The 17,839-nt window shown below is 39.4% G+C and overlaps 1 protein-coding gene across 1 annotated transcript; it reads right to left on the bottom strand.

Annotated features, from left to right (window-relative positions):
- Positions 1-7,832: 7,832 nt before the first annotated feature.
- LOC109214672 lies at positions 7,833-8,908 on the bottom strand. Its single transcript, XM_019378612.1, has 3 exons — positions 8,664-8,908; positions 8,415-8,541; positions 7,833-8,159 (listed from the first exon to the last, which is right to left on the bottom strand). Exons 1-3 carry the CDS (start codon positions 8,906-8,908, stop codon positions 7,833-7,835), a joined length of 699 nt encoding a protein of 232 aa, XP_019234157.1.
- Between the last annotated feature and the right edge of the window lie 8,931 nt (positions 8,909-17,839).

Below are 17,839 nucleotides of genomic sequence, written 5' to 3' on the forward strand. Positions count from 1 at the left end.
GTGAGACCTATAGGCATGATATCTAGCAATGCGGAAGTATACTGATTTTAAAGAAGGCTTGCTGATCATAGAAAACGTAAGCTCTGCAGGTATTGAGTATCGATATTACTGATTTTTAAGCTTGTTGACGATTCAGATTCAATTGATTACCCCTATAGACATGCTTTCTAAGATTGACTGGTTTTAAAACTTTTATAGAAATGCAAGAGTCCTATAAGCATGGTATCTAGAATGCAATTTGCTATTTAAACCTATGAACCGTTTTCCTAATGATAGATGTAAATGCAGAATTTCAGAGATCCTATAGACATGTTATCTATATGATGCAAGAGTGCAGAAGCCTACAGTCATGGTATCTATATGAATGCGGAGCCTTAAAGACATGGTTTATGTATATGCAGAAGTGCAGAACCTTAAAGACATGGTATCTATATGAGTGCAAAACCATAAAGACATGGTATCTATATATGCATAAGTGCAGAAAACCGAAGGCATGATTTCCATATATGAGAAGTGCGAAACTATAGGCAGGATTTCCATATGAAATGCATAAGTGAAAAGCAGGATGTGATTACAGGAATAATTACCTAAGAACATGATGTCTACCCGCATGCATACATGAGTGACCCTCCCCTTTTCACTACAAACCCCCATAAGTTATTACAAATTATTACAACCCAGGATGAATAAAAAAAGTAAAATTACATCAAAAATTAAAGTACAACCAAGGAGAGCCTAATTCAGACTCCAGGTCCGAAACATGAAACAAACCAACTCCAAAGATCCGATTTCCAAAGCCTTTCTCACTTTTGGGTGCGTCAGAGTTCCCAGGAGCTTCATGAACTCCGGGCAGTGCATACACCCAAACATATTGCAGAATTGAATTGAAGTGCAGTGTGGAAGGGCCCGCCCTCAAATGTCCAAGTTTAGAGGGAACTCAAGGTCCCAAAGCAAGGCTCATAGGAGGGGGCAGGACTTAGAAACTAGGAATGAGTGTAAGTGCAATAGAGGGGATTCGGGAAGAGCCAAGACAGGCTGGTGGTAATACCCAGCAATTAGGAGTGCTGGCACACCCCTAACCAGCCTGTTAGCCATATTGTTTGGGAGATAGGATCCCTTAAAGGATCAAGCCCAGACATGAACAACAATTTAGGTGCTGCCATACCCAAACTTTAACTCAAACACATAGAGAGGAATAGGGATATGGGGATCCACAAATAGAAACATGTTCGATGAAATTGACATTGCTGATTAACATTAAACACAGGCACTAATGTAGTCAGGGGTGTAGGGATTCATAATTGAAACATACGCAAGGGAATTGACTTGCTAATTAACATTAAACATAAGTAGTAAAACAGACAGGGATGTGGAAACTGTAAAGTAAACACGTTGGGATGAGGCTAAAGCTTAAATTAGAACATACCAGTTTCAGGGAAACAAGAAAGCAAAACAGTAGCCTTGAAAGCCAAATTGCAAGCAAACAATCAGCAGGTCTCAAAGAGAGTAGAGTGTTGGGTGAAGTGTAAGAGTATTGAAATTGAAAGTATGTATGTATGTTAGAGTGTTGGACTCAAAGTTGTCTTAAAGAGTATTCCATTGGAAGTTCGTCAAAGTGCAGAAGGGTCGTCCCCTTTTATAGTGCAGCAAGAAAGTAAGAAAAAGGTAAGAGAATAGTTTTGCAATCAATTACAAAAAGGATTCCCTTTAATTAAGGGATTCTCAATTCAAACGGGCAAAATTAAATAAGGAAGGAGTTTGCTCAAAAAAATTTCCAACGTAGTACAATAAGGGCAAATACACAGGGGTCTATTTAAGGAAAGAATTTGATAGTAACACGGTTTGTGAGAATAAGGAAAGGGAATCAATCAAACAGCTAGTAAAATCAAAATTGCAGGCTTTGTTCGAATGAACCAAGTCAGGAAAAGAGATGAAAGGGTTTTACTTAAGGAAAATCAATAACCATCAATCAAACCTTACTAAAAGGAATTTAGAATCAATCATAAGTTGGCAAAACCTTTTTGAAGGAAGAATTTCTCATATATAAAGCACACAGGTATGTCAAACAAGAAAGAGTTGTCATGTTAATTAGAAAACCTATCATAGAAAAGTTCAGAGTTATAAACAAAGAGGTTCCAGTCCAATTTATAGACTCAGAATGAGTTTGGGAGTTCAGGGTTCCAAAGTAGAACCTAAGTCCAAACACCAAATCAAACTTGCCAAAACCCTCAGATCCTAGGGTTTCAACTCGAATCTGATACAGCGATGAGAGACAAGCCATTGAAGCAGGTTGAAGGCNTCAAATGTCCAAGTTCAGAGGGAACTCAAGGTCCCCAAAGCAAGGCTCATAGGAGGGGGGAAGAACTTAGAAACTAAGAGTGGGTGTAAGTGCAGAAAGGGGATTCGGACAGGCTGGTGGTAATACCCAGCAATTAGGAGTGCTGGCACACCCCTAACCAGTCTGTTTGCCACATTGTTTGGGAGTTAGGATCCCTTAAAGGATCAAGCCCAGACATGAACAACAATTTAGGTGCTGCCATGCCCAAACTTTAGCTCAAACACATAGAGGGGAATAGGGATATGGGGATCCACAAATAGAAACATGTTCAATGAAATGGACATTGCTGATTAACATTAAACACAGGCAGTAATGCAATCAGGGGTGTAGGGATTCATAGTAGAAACATATGCAAGGGAATTGACTTGCTAATTAACATTAAACATAAGTAGTAAAACAGACAGGGATGTGGAAACTGTAAAGTAAACACGTTGGGATGAGGCTAAAACTTAAATTAGAACATACCAGTTTCAGGGAAACAAGAAAGTAAAACAGTAGCCTTGAAAACCAAATTGCAAGCAAACAATCAGCAGGTCTCAGAAGAGAGTAGAGTTTTGGGTGAAGTGTAAGAGTATTGAAATTGAAAGTATGTACGTATGTTAGAGTATTGAACTCAAAGTTGTCTTAAAGTATTCAATTGGAAGTTGTCAAAGTGCAGAAGGGTCGTCCCCTTTTATAGTGCAGCAAGCAAGTAAGAAAAAGGTAAGACAATAATTTTGCACTCAATTACAAAAAGGATTCCCTTTAATTAAGGGATTCTGATTTCAAACGGGCAAAATTAAATAAGGAAAGAGTTTGCTCAAAAAAACTTCCAAAGTAGTAAAATAAGGGCAATTACACAGGGGTCTATTCAAGGAAAGAATTTGATAGTAACACGGTTTGTGAGAATAAGGAAAGAGAATCAATCAAACAGTCAGTAAAATCAAAATTGCAGGCTTTGTTCGAATGAACCAAGTCAGGAAAAGAGAGGAAAGGGTTTTACTTAAGGAAAATCAGTAACAATCAATCAAACCTTACTAAAAGGAATTCGGAATCAATAATAAGTTGGTAAAACCTTTTTGAAGGAAGAATTTCTCATATATAAAGCACACAGGTATGTCAAACAAGAAAGAGTTGTCATGTTAATTAGAAAACCTATCATAGAAAAGTTCCGAGGTATAAACAAAGAGGTTCCAGTCTAATTTATAGACTCGGAATGAGTCTGGTAGTTCAGGGTTCCAAAGTAGAACCCAAGTCCAAACACCAAATCAAACTTGCCAAAACCCTGAGATCCTAGGGTTTCAACTCGAATCTGATACATCGATGAGAAGACAAGCCATTGAAGCAGGCTCAGAGGTCTCTTTCAGAGACTCATGAGAAACAAACAGATATGATAGCAGGTTTGAAAACATAAAGAACATGTTGGAGAAAAGCTCGAAGCTCAAGCAAGTTCAGAAGAGAGAAGAAGTGATATAAAGTTAAGAAACAGTAAAGGAAGCATGTTTAGAACTCAAACAGAAGTTCAGTAAAGGCAAATAAACTTAAGAACTCAGTAGGAAACACATACAGTAGAAGAATACTGAAAAGTATAGCAAAGGACAGATAGAAAAACATAAAAAAGATTGATATGCGAGCCTAGTTTAAAGGCACGGTAGAATACAAAGTACAGGAGAGTCATGCATAGTAGAAAGAAAAGCAGAAGAACAACACATGCGTGGTAAAACATAGTATAGGCAAACACATATAAAGAAAAGAAAAGGAAGAATCAGAAAGACGTTTTGAAATCCTTTCAGAAACCCTAAATCGAAGAGAAATAATTTTGAAAGAAAAGATTGGGAAATCACCTTGAAAATCCAATAAAACACGGATATAGCATAGATCTAAGAAAACAGACAGAGAAAAACCTCGAATAGCTTAGGGTCTCGGAGAAACTCTAGAAATGAGAAAGGCTTGGAAGAAAGCACAATCTTGAGTCGGAGAGGTCGGAAATAGGCTCGAAATGCTTGAATGCGCAGGAGCAAAGGCCGGAGAGGCCATAGAACTATAGCTCTGAGAAGATCTGAAAGAGAACCATCGAGGTCAGACCTCAACACTTCAAACACCCAGGGTTTAATGGTGGAGGGGGGTGAGTACAGACCATCCCTGGCCTGAGAAGCCATGGATTCCGGCGAAAGTACGGTGGAAAAAGGGTTGAAGACGACTAGGGTTCTGGAGAACCTTCGAGAGTGTTTTGAGAGAGGAGAGTATTCAAAGGCGGCGGACCAAACGAAATGGGGGGATTAGGTTAGGGTAGGGAAATTAAAAATGGCAAGGGACAATCCTGGCCGTTGATCAAAATGATCAACGACCTGGATTGAAAGAATGGTCGGGCGGGTTAAGTAAACGGGTTAAGGGGCTGGGTAAAATTGAAATTGGGCCAGTCTAATTGGGGTTAGGATTGGGTCAATTGATGGCTAAAATTGAAATGTAAATAGGCTGTAATTGCAACAAAATGAGGCTAAATGTTAAATAGCCAATTTTCCTTTTTATTTTATAAAAAAAATAGTAAAATGATTTTAAAGCAAATTAAAGGTACTGAGTCAGTTAAAAACACATAAATATTAATTTAAAAAATACTTGAACCAATTTTTATAATTAAAATGCTATTAAACTTAAAATAGGCTAGAATTGCAATTATATGCAATTTAGCTTTAAAATACCAAATAAATTTGTAAAAAATGTATAAAAAAAATTACCTTAACTATGTTTTTGTATAAACATGGGAATAAAATAAATTATTCACCAAAATTGATAATTTTGGGAAAAATACTAAAATCCTTAGGCATGCTTATATATGCATATATATGTTATTTTAAAAGTATTTTGTATATGTGAAAATATGCAGGGAAAAATTGGGTATCAACAGTCTTTTGTTAGTGCTAGTTGCCTAACACTCTCATTTCTTTCTTTTGCTTTCCAATTTCATCTCACATCAATTTGCACACATTATCATTGAATAAATTTGTCTTCAATCATTATCCAATCATGATATCATAATATTTTCCATCGTTAAATAATCACAAGCCATTTTGTAGTGCATAAAATACACATGAAATCTCTCTTTTACTCCCAATTTCGTCTTTAACGTACCTACACATAAAATAAACTTAATTAAGCACAAATATAGTATACTTTAGAATTAAAGCACCTAAATGTTAGGTAAGTAATGCACTAAAAATATATAATGATAGCCAAACATCAATACACACACACACATATTATAATTTTGTATCATTCTTAAACATAGATTATGATTTTTTATGAACTTAATTATATTAACGGTCGGACAACTAATATATTTTGTACTCGATCCTTAAACCATCATGTTATATGACATATAACAACAACAACCCAATATAATTCCACAAGTGGGGTAAGGATGTACGCAGCCTTACTCCTACCCTGGAAGGGCAGAGAGACTGTTTCCGATGGACCGTCGGCTAAAGAAGATGGAAGAAGCTTTGATAGCAAGTAATAGCAAGATAATATAATTAGAAAACCAAATTGAAGATAGCAACGGAGAATATGAAAGAGGTACCGATAGCAAGTAATAGCAAAATAATATATTTAGAAAATTAAATCTAAGGTAGCAAAAGAAAGCATGAAAGAAGTACTGCTAGCAAACTACGGAAGTACTTATGGCAAGTAGTAACTGAACAAGAAATGCGATAATAGCATACTAAGGATAAAAGGGATACCATACTAAAACTAATTTTATCGAACTAGTTAAGACAAAGGGAAACACACGACTACCTACTACCCTTCTATCCTAATCTTCAACCTCCACACCTTTCTATCCAGGGTCATGTCCTCAGTTAGCTCAAGTTGCGCCATGTCCCGCCTGATCACCTCTCCCCAAGACTTGTTTGGCCTACCTTTACCCCTCTTCTTACCCCCCCCCCCCCCAAGGTCAACCTCTCACATCTCCTGACTGGGGAATCTGTGCTTCTCCTTTTAACATGACCGAACTATCTCAGCCTCGCCTCACGCATCTTTTCCTCCACATGGGTCACTCCCACCTTGTCCCGAATAACTACATTCCTAATTATATCCAACCTAGTATGCCCATACATCCATATCAACATCGTCATTTCAACTACTTTCATCTGCTGGACATTGGAGTTCTTGATTGGCCAACACTTTTCCCCATACAACATAGTCGCTCTAACTACTACCTTGTAGAACTTACCCTTAAGTCTCAAAGGCACATTCTTATCACGGAAGACACAGGAAGCGAGCCTCCACTTCATCCACCCTGCTCCGATATGATGTATGACATCCTCATCAATATCCCTATCCTTCTGAATTATAGACCCTAGATACTTGAAACTCTCTCTCTATCCTAGGAATGACTTGTGTATCAAGCCTTACATCCTCATCCGCTTCCTGGGTAACACCGTTGAACTTGCACTCCAAGTATTTAGTCTCGGTCCTGCTCAACTTGAAACCGTTAGACTCAATAGTATGTCTCTAGACCTCCAGCCTCTTGTTAACACCACCTCGCTTCTCATCAATCAGGACTATGTCATCCGCAAATAAAAAGTACCAAGGCACATCCCCTTGAATGTGTCACGTCAATGCATCCATTGCCAAGGAAAACAAAAACGAGCTAAGTGTTGATCCCTTGTGCAACCCCATCTTAATAGAAAAGTATTCAGAGTCTCCTCCCGCTATCCTAACTCGTGTCTTAGCTCCATCATACATGTTCTGGATCACTCTAATATATGCTACAGGCACTCCTTTAGCCTCCAAATATCTCCATAGAACCTCTCTCGGGACTTTGTCATAGGCTTTCTCTGGTCAATGAACACCATATGCAAGTCCTTCTTCATCTCCCTATACTGCTACACCAATCTCCTTACAATGTTAATGGCCACCGTCCTGGCATGAAACCAAACTGGTTCTCGAAAATGGACACACTTCTCCTCTTCCTTCATTCGAGCACCCTCTCTCACACATTCGGCGTATGGCATAACAACTAGATAGCCCTATAGTTGTTGTAGTTTTGGATATCTCTCTTGTTCTTGTACAATGAAATCATTGTACTCTGCCTCCACTCTTCAGGCATCTTCTTCGTTGTAAAACTGACGTTAAACAATCTAGAAAGACATTCCAAGCCCGCCTTACCCACGCTCTTCCAAAATTCCACTAGGATCTCGTCCGGCCTGGTCGCTCTACCGGCCCCTAATCATCCTCCACATAGCCCCTACAACCTCCCCAACGCGTATGCGTCTACAGTACCCGAAATCTCAATGTCGCTCCCAGTACTCCAACTCACCCATCACAATGCTCCTACCTCCCTCTTTATTCAAGAGTTTATGGAAGTAAAACTGTCATCTCTACCTAATATGTGCCCCTCCAACAAAACTCAACCCTCCTCTTCTTTTATGCACCTCACTTGGTCCAGATCTCGGGCCTTCCACACCTTCGCCAACCTATACGACTTCTTGTCCTCGCCTTTTTTCCCAATTTCTTCTTATAAACTACTAAATGCCACAGTCTTAGCCGCAATAACCGCTAACTTTGCCTCCTTCCTAGCCTTCCTGTTAGCCCTCTTTTGCCCCTCGTCTATGCTCTCTACTAGCTTCAAGTATGCCATTTTCTTAGCTTCCACTTTCCTTTGAACCTCTTCGTTCCACCACCAGTTCCCTTTGTGGCCACCAGAAAAACCCTTCGAGACCCCTAACACCTTTCTCGATGTCGCTTTAATACAATTCGCTATCATAGACCACATACAACTCGCGTCCCCGCTACTCCTCGCCCCTATAGCCAGCAACTTCTCCCCCAACTCCTGATCCTTGTCCTTAGTCAATACACCTCACCTGACCCTAGATATACCAGACATAGCCCTATTCCTCCTCGTCCACCTAATCTTTAAGTCCATAACACAAAAGCATATGTTGGGTCGCAAGATTCTCACTCAGGATGACATTGCAACCCGTGGATAAACCTTTATCATATTTTTGAGAAGTAGATAATAAGTTTGGGTCTTGGCTACCATACTCCGAAAGATTATTAGGTGCTCCACCTTCTTCGGGTAACACAAGTTAGCAATCACCAGCTCAAAAGCTTTGGCGTACTCCAACAGCAAGGTACCTCCTCTGTTTATATCTCCAAAACTGAAGCCACCATGCACATTGTCGTATCCCCCAAGCAACCTCCCAATATGGTCGTTAAAATCACCCCTATAATAAGTTTATTGACGGCATACCCCGTACCAACCCATCCAAATCCTCCTAGAAGCGCCTTTTAACCTCCTCGTTCAAACCCACCTGAGGTGCCTAAGCACTAACTACGTTCAAAATACCCTCCCACGACTATCTTAATGGCCATCAACCTGTTATTCACCCTTTTAACCTCAACCACTAGCTCCATTAGATCCCTATCAACTAAGATGCCTACCACGTTCTTCCCTCTCACCCTCCTTGAATACCACAAATCAAACCCATCAGCCTGTCGAGCCATGTTCCCCACCCATCCAGTCTCATGGACACAGACTATGTTTATCTTCCTCTTATAGAGAATCTTTGCTAACTCTATAGACTTTCCCATTAAAGTCCATATGTTCTATGACCCCGCTCTTAACCTACATGGTTCGTTACCGTCCCTACCACTCTTACACTCTACCGCCCCTCCCCCCCCCCCCCGCCCCCTCCCCCATCGCTCCCCCCGAGGACATGACCTCACTCTATCATAGCTCGGCGTGGCTAGTAGACTATCATAAAGCTACAAAAAGCATAGACTAAAAAAGTAACCCTACAAGTACACAAGGTGATAGTAAAGGGTACAAGTAAGAAGACACAAATTATGTATTAGCTATAACACTAAAGTAATGGACGGAGACATATATAAGAAGGCAAGTCTAACTAAATACAATTTAAAACAAGAACTGTATATGTCAAAGAGTCAGGCAAGCCAACAAAAAATACCGATACCAAAAATACCAAAGACATACTGTAGATGTCAAAGAGACAGGCAAGCAAAAAAAATACCGATACCACAAATACCAAAGACGGAATGAAAAGTCCTGGAGCGAGTTTTCCTTAAGTATGTCGGATCTGCTAAGACCACTGATTGTCCTGTTGCGTCTCGCTGGAAAGCTGTTTGGAATTCACTGGAATTCTGAAACTCGCCGGGAATCGGTACACACGTCGGGAAATAACATGTCCTCTCAACGAAAATGCTGCACCTATCTAAAGAAACATAATGCACCCCTCCCCCCCCACACACACACACACAAACAGAAGGAGAGAGAGAGATAGGACGGAAAATATGGAACAAGACAAGATGGGTCACCAAAAATATGCTACAAGGGTCGTCGGACATGTAGCAATCGCCGAAAACACGCTCATCCCGATTGGTCATTGTACCCACCCGAACAGAGAAAGACGGGGCGAAGAAAATGACGCTAGCAGCGAGATAGGCCAGAAGATACCGAAAAAGATGAAAGAAAGAAGAGAGAGAGAGAGGGGGGGGAGGGGAAGAGAAGGAGAATGAGAGAGAGAGAGAGAGAGAGAGAGAGAGAGAGAGAGAGAGAGAGAGGATAGAAAGAGAGAAGTGAAACTTACCTGTGATGGCACCTGCGATGGCGAAGCGACAGATGCAGGAGTGTAGCTACTAGGGGTTACCTAATGATTGTTGATACCCAATTTTTTCCCATAATATTTTTGAATTGCATATATGCCTTTAAAACTATGCATTAGCATCAATGGGTATTTTCCCATAATTTTGACATCCTTAAGTTAATTTATTTCAATATTTTCTTCATATAAATAATTGTAAAATTGCATCAAATTTAGAACATGTCTTGATTTAATATTACTATTACGGTCCTATTGAGTCCAAATTATTTCATAAATAGCCAAATTGGCATATTTTGGCTATAATTGCAATAACTTTGCAATTATAGCCCATGCATATATTTTTTGTATTATTTTACCAGAAATTATTATTTGTATTTTTTAAATAATAAATAACTATTTTTAAAACATTCCCATGCATGAAAAATCATTTTTTACGACTAGTAACTATTTAACAAATTATTTTTAATCAATTGTTTGGGGTATTTAACAAATAGCCTCTTTTATTTCAATTTTAACCTAAAATCTACCAGCCCAAAACCCCTTTATATTAAACCAAAACTAGCCCAAAACCCATTAGGCCCAATCCGTATTTACCCAACCCAAACCCCTTGGCCAATCCTGGCCGTTGATCACTTTAATCAAATTGTCAAGATATTTCCTACCATAATTAAACCTCCCTGCACCCCCAAAACACTAATCATTCTCCCACCAGACCCTGCCGTCACCTGTTCTCTCGTCTCTCAAATGCTCTCTAACTCTAACCCTAATTCACCCTCGTCGTCACTTACCTACTGCCCTCCTATAGTGGTTCCTCACCACCTCAGGCCTAAAATGGCCTCCTGCTTGCTATGGTGTCTCCATTCCTGGATCCTTGAGGAAATCCTCATGGAACCTAGGCGGTCTGTTTACACCTTGGGTTTTCTTGCTGGTTTCAGGCTATTTGGTTCGACCTTGAGTAAGATCTTTCTCATTTTTCGTCTTGAATCCATGGTCTCCTAAGTCTAAGCTCGTCTTCGTTGCCTATCTAAAAAACCTAATTTTTTTACTAGGGTTTCATGAAAACCCTAGTAAAAAATCCACTAGGCAGGTGCCTAGGGCTAGTTTTATGAATAATAAAAAGCAAAAAAGAGAACCACATAGGAAGACTACAAATAAGGGGGACAATAGCACCAGTAGTGTTACCTCTATGCCTTGGCTATATAATTACTCCTCTACGCCTCACAATGCTCTTATGACAGCCTCATGTAGAGGAATCATGGTGTAGCTGCCGGCAAAGTCTTACGAGGGCATATAATCTCATAGCCATTTGGATATCTTTCCAAGGGCATAGGGCTAGAGCAACACAACCTGGCTAAACCTTACCTTACTAATCCTATTGAGGCAAATAAAAAAAGCCTCACCTACTAGAATGCATGTAAAAAGAAAGAACTAGCTAGGACTAGATATTCTATGATCATCACAGAGTTTATAACATACTCTGTGATGATATTACATAGAACTATACTAATGTGATGGTAGAATAAAAATATGTAGAAAAAACAGTAGTGTTCTCTCTTCTCTAATGTTGTGAAATCTTCAATTTGTATCTGGCTGTCTTCTTCCTCTACCTTCTTTAGAATGTCTTCAAATTTCATGCTTTCTTTTTTGATCGATTGGATTTTGTGGATGTAGTTTGGGTAATCTGCTTTTGTTTGGCAACTCTCATAGGAAGTCGCCTTATGTTTGCATCTTCGTTCACCCTACCGTCCCAACTTTTTTCTCTTGTATGTGACTTCTTTCTTTTGCCACTATGCATAGGTGATAAATCACCTTTTCTTGCTGCCTCTACCCGTCTTTGGTTTAAAATGTCATCTTCCTCCGCCTCTGCATATACATCTCTACTCGCGAGCACCAGATTTGGTAATTCTTGACCAACACCTTGTGTCACCAACGTATTTCCATCCTTAATATTTGCCATTATTTCCTTTTGTTGTTGTTGTTGTGTTACTGTTTGCAATTTGCTCCTGCTTCTATTTGTACGACCAGTGCTGCCAGCAATAGTATTTAAAGATTTTATAGGATTAGCACTTACCATTACATCTAAAAGCTTTCTTTCTTCTTCTGAAATCTCTGGCATGGTTGTCACAATTTGCTGCTGTTTAGCTCTTAACATTTCTGCTGCCTTTCGATCATCAGTTGGAGTATTAGCTGACTTGTTTGGATTACCTTGTTGCTGCTGCACACCAGGTCTTTGTGGGACTTTCATTTGATTCATTGTATCACCTGGTGTAGCCTGCTTGGAATATGTTACTGCTTGGACCAAACTTCCAGCTACTATATTTTTGTTACCAGCAATTGGAGAAGTTCTGGGAATGAAGGCAGGTGCATGGAGGTTTAATTTACTCTTGGGACTTGATGATGTTGTCCCATGAAGATTTGGCTTTACAGGAGGATCAAGCTCCTCACCTGCACTCTCCTGATCAACCTGCTGCTCACCTTCATCAGATAAATACCCTGCAAATCCATCACCCCAATCTTCTTCATCATCTTCCTCGCGTTGATCTTGCCACAACTTGGATTTAATAGCCATCAACCTCACGTTTGCATGTATTGCCTCATTGTTATTCCCCGTTGACAACATAAGCTGCCCACTTTCTCCTTCAAACTCTCCACAAGATTCCCTTGACTGCGAAGGAACCTCAAATACGGATGTATTTAAGGTGACCAAAGGTTGCTTAACCATGGGATTATTCATCAACATTTCCTTTTGAGCATCCTTGATGATTTGTTCTACATTAGGATTAGAAAAATGCAGAACTGGTGCATTGGAGCTGTGAGCTTGGGTGCCAATTAATTCATTCCCCTTCTTACTCTTTGTGTCATTTAGTCGAACACCCAAATTTGGTGCTACCTCAACACTGTCTTTCCTTCCTCGTTCATTACTGTCCATTGGAACAATTTGTTTAGCTATCACATTATCATTCAAATCAGTTGCATCAGCTTCAATGTCCCCAGCAGCAGTAAGAACATCGAAGGAATTTGAGCTGGTATCAATGTTAGAGGCATTTGGTCGAACACCCAGGTTCTGTGTTTTTGGTGAACCCCCTTTCTTTGTAGGAGATTTTCTACCTGTTACCACGTTCCAATCTCCTACCTTTTTGTTCATATCACCTCCCTTATCATCCTCTACTATCTTCCCAGTCTTACTTTCCATCAATAAGCTCTTATTACCAACTTTTTCTTTGTCTAAAATCTGGGCAGTAGCTACATTATCAGAGGTTTGCATTGGATTTTTTCCCAGCTCGTCTCCTACAACCTTTACATCACACGGTTGTGGAGTAGGCTCACCTCGATCTCCACCTTCCTTAGTAATTACTTGTACAGTCTCATCATCTCGATCAACCGCTTGTGTAGCAATCACAGCATGACCACTTTTTGAAACTCTGGCAGCTGTAGATTCTACCATTGTGTTTCCTCCAACTTGTTGCACCTCTTGATTTACTACCTTACTAGTAGGATCAATAGGACTTTTTTTAGGATCAACAACTCCTTTTGAACCTGCACATGTTGACAAAATAGCTGCAGCACTAGCAAGCTTATCATAAGCTTGCACAATAGGATTCACAGCATTAGCAATCCTTGCTAGAGCTATCCTAGCAGGCACATCACGAGAGGGTGGTTGTGGACCCTTATCCACCTTTGAGACATCACCTGCTGTGTTATCCATAGCTGCTTGATTAATTACACTCTCGTTGTTTTTATTCACAACCTGTTTTCCTCCTTCGATTTATGAAGCCTGTTGCACACCCAAACTTGCTTTTGCTGCTTCATCTTCCAGTTGCCCAGTTCTTTTTGTATTAAGATAGTCCCTTGCATCTCCTTGCAATTTGTCCAAAATTCCCAGGCCTTCAACTTCTTTCGCCTGGGCTTCTTCTTCACTATTTTTCTCAATCCTCCAACGACATGATTTTTCATCATGTCCTTGGTGTTTGCAACAAGTACAACACTTTGGTAGATTATCAAAAACTATCTTTTGGTGATGTTCAACTATTCTTCCAGAATTCATGTCCACGATATTTATCCTAACTCTCTTAGGATGTTTGTCCAATAGATCAATCAAAACCTTAACCCTTGCCGTGCTTGGTCGTGTTCGATCTTGAGTCGCCTTGTCAACTGCAACAGGCTTCCTTACTGCTGAAGCTATAGATAATAACGATTTCTTTGCAAAAAAATTTACAGGCAGATCTGGCAAAGAAATCCAAACCACAGCTTTGGAAGTTTCTTCTCGAGGATTGAAACCTATTGTCCATGGGAAGGTCCTAAAGAAAAATTCGTCTCCTTTTGCCTTAACATAACTAGTAGTTATTGACAACACCTAAACAAAATCTTCAAAGAGATCAAATCTTACCAAGATATGACGATACTCTAGCTGTCCAACGTTGCAATAACATTTGACGTCGAATTGTTTTGGTATGAGCTATCGTAATTCTTGGATATCAGGTTTTCCATAGGAAAATTTGAGAATTACTGCCTGATGCAGTCCTTCTTCAATCGTGAAGTTGTTCACCTCTTCAACTATGAACTCTACAGTTGGTTCTCCATGAATCATATGGACAGGAAGTAGTTCCAGTTTTGACGAAGTTGCACCAGATTTTGTTTTCTAAATCTGTGCAGCATACGACTGTTTTGGTATCATGTTTGGATGCATTTCATTAGAGTTTTGAATTGCCTCTCCCACAGCCAAAGGCTGGGGAGAGTTCGCAGCAGCCATGGCCGCCTCCTACGAGAGAGGCGACCTAGAGAGAGAAAGTAGAGGGAGGAGAGAGCGTTTTGTTTCGGCCTAACTTTAAGTATTTAATCTTCTATTTGCATATGTTTTTGACTGATTTCGTAGAGTTTGCTTCAACCCTTACTAACTTATGTTGAAACCCCAATTTTCTTTAACATTTCATTTTGATTCTGAGTCCTTCCATGTTACTGGTTGCATTGTTTGTTCTGTTCTTTGACTTTCATGATTTCCCCCTTTAGTTTAACTCAATGTCTTGTGATTTTACCCTAGTTCATCTCTATTAGGGTTTCTGATTCGATTTTCTCGGCTAATTTTTGTATGTTTTATGAAATTCTATTTTAGCCTATTTGTATATTTGTGGAAAACCTATATTTTCTCCCTTAAATCAGTACTGTTTGAATTTCTGACTCACTGATTGGCTCTGTTAAAAATTACGTGATGATTCTTGATTATTTCCTTTATTTATGGCCTTAATTAGTTTTCTTACCTTATTTGACTCTACTGTGATACTTGTTGATTCTTACTAATTGTTTCCTTAATTGAACTCCTGTTTATTTACCCCTAATTGCCTACTCTGTACCTAAGTCTTACTTGATTTCTTTCCTTAAATATATGTCCTGCTCTTTACAGTTAATTGATTACCCCTTGATTAAGGGGAGACTTTACTGATTTTACGTGTGTGATTGATTTTGTAAATTTCCCTATTGCTACACAATTGATTCTTTACCTTATCCTGTTTAACTCTTGATTACTATATATGTTCTCCCCCACCCTCACTTCTGAACACGAACATTAGTTCACCACTACTCTTACACTCTAAAAATCTCTCTGTTCTTCCTGCTACTTGTGATCTTGATTAGTCTAGCCAGCTGTAAGCCAAGGCTAACCATTGCATAATCCTTGCTCTACATTATGTATTCTCTTTCCCTAACTGGTATGCCTCTGATTAAATTTTAGAATCTAAACCCTAGGTGTTTCATTACTGCTTTAGTTCATCAGTCATGAGTTAATTTTCTGCTCATGTTTACTGTTTATCCAGTATGCCTAATGTTGCCTTGTTCAATATGTGATTAGCATGTCTCCACTTTAGTTGCTCCTGTTTGTTGTTTGTCTAGCATGTCTAAATCTTGTATTACTCAGTGTGTGGTTAGCATGTCTACATTATGAATGCTTGTGTGGTGTTTTGCCTAGTCTGTTCATTTAAGTCCTTTCCTACTCTGCTTTGCTAAGTCATATGGTCTCTCAAGGCAACTCTAGTTGTGTGTTCGAGGTTTATGTGTTCTCAACATCTTTGTTGCATGTCTCAATCACCTACCCTTGTAACTAACTTGGTAATTCTATTCATTTGTTTACTTCTGTGCTCCACTAAGGTGTATCCCCAACCCCTCTCTCCCTGTGTGAAACCTGCTTGCTAAGTGTTTCTGAGTACGGATGTTTTGTGATTTGTGTTTTGGTTTCGAAGTGTTTTCATACTTTTCTCAAACTATTTTACTACCAAGCTAGTATTGGTTTTCAGAAAATCATTTCACCCCTAAGAGTCCTCTCTATACTGTTTACCAAAACCTTTTTAAAATTATGCACTCTCACTTATTCTTAGATTATTAAGTCCTGCCCCTCTGGTATGTGTACTACTTAGATACCCTTGAGATCTCTCTAAACTCTGGCATATCAGGGCTGGCTCTTCCATACTGCACATAATCAGTCCTTATTTGAGAAAGTCTAGGTGTGAGCACTGCGTGGGATCCTTGAGGTCCTTAGGGAACTCTGACACACCTGGACATGAAATTGGCTACGAAATCTTGGGCATTTGAGACTACTCAAGGCCTAGAACACCAAGATTTGCTTTGGGCCTACTTCAGGCTCCCTATAGCCTAATTTTTTTTTATTTATGTAATTTAATCCATCATTGGGCTGTAATAATTACTTTTAGACAAATATTGGGGTGACTAGTGAAATGGGAGGGTAGCTGTATGGTCCTGTGGGTAAAACGGGGTAGAAAACATGCTACAGGCTTTATGTTCTGCAAATCTGTATTAGAATCCATGTTATAGGACGGTTTGTTCATTTGCATTTAAATCATGATTATCTTGTGCATTCGATAACCTGATGTTAGGACCTTCGCGTTTATGGCTTCAGCATACTACATGCCACATATCACTATTCCATGCTTTAATTTTGCGTCTTGGCACATAGAGATCCTGCTCCTAGGCTAACAACCTTGTCTTAATAAAGTTGGCATTTCTATATGCATTAGATACCATGTCTTTTAGGAACCATATTTGTATTTCGTTTGACATGTCTATTTCGATTGGACTAAGTAACTGGCTATGAAAAGGTCTAAACAGCCTCACACATAGGCATCATGTCTCTAAATACAAGTTGATATAAAATACATGTTATAACCTGCATCACCTAGATCATCATTCTCATAGGTTAAACGATTTTAACTATTCAAACTGTTCCTGTAATTGTGATTGCATACAGTCCCACGCCTAGGCAAGCCTTAGGTAATCAGTCTCTATATATTTGTAAACTGGAAACTGCGTTTGATTGTGTTAAAATGCTTAAGCTTAACAGGCTATAAAAACCATTAGGTAAGCTGGTTAGGATTCTGCCACTTTCCTTATGCATATCCTGAATCTGTAACATTCATCTAGATATCATGTTCTTAGGATTTGTGTTTTAGACGTGCTGTTTGTTTGCCTATATACATGCGTAGGTAAATATGAGCCTTCTAACTGGTTGTCCCTATTTGCTTGTCCTACATGTTATTTTCTTGTCGCCTAGATTTTCACCTTTTAAAAACCTTAGGTTGTCTAGAACTGTCCAGATTTAGAGGTCCTAAATTCCTCCAGGACCATAAGGAAGGGACGGGTATCAGCACGCTTAGAGATCGTCAATTAAAGTCGCTTATAACCACTAAGGGAAGGGTAATGGGTAGTAAAAGGATATGATGACCTGTGCGCTAATGTCACGTGTAGCCCCTGTTCATTGAGGATTGATTACCGGGCATTGCATGGGTATGATCATGTAGGCTAATCAACTTAGGACTTCCCTTTCCCAATTCCCTTATGTGTTTAAATTCTCAAAATTTCCTTTTCTTTACTTATACATGTATAAGCTGTCCAAACC

This window comes from Nicotiana attenuata, unplaced genomic scaffold (assembly GCF_001879085.1).
Source record: "Nicotiana attenuata strain UT unplaced genomic scaffold, NIATTr2, whole genome shotgun sequence".
Classification (NCBI taxonomy): Eukaryota; Viridiplantae; Streptophyta; class Magnoliopsida; order Solanales; family Solanaceae; genus Nicotiana; species Nicotiana attenuata.

What these genes read in the sequence shown, in the direction of transcription:
- LOC109214672 (XM_019378612.1), bottom strand. Translation starts at nt 8,908, where the DNA reads ATGGGAAAGTCTATAGAGTTAGCAAAGATTCTCTATAAGAGGAAGATA. An exon ending in ATTAAGATAGTCGTGGGAGG is followed by an intron (nt 8,542 to 8,663) that starts GTATTTTGAACG and finishes AACTTATTATAG; the next exon opens with GGGTGATTTTAACGACCATA. An exon ending in ACGCCAAAGCTTTTGAGCTG is followed by an intron (nt 8,160 to 8,414) that starts GTGATTGCTAAC and finishes GTATTGACTAAG; the next exon opens with GACAAGGATCAGGAGTTGGG.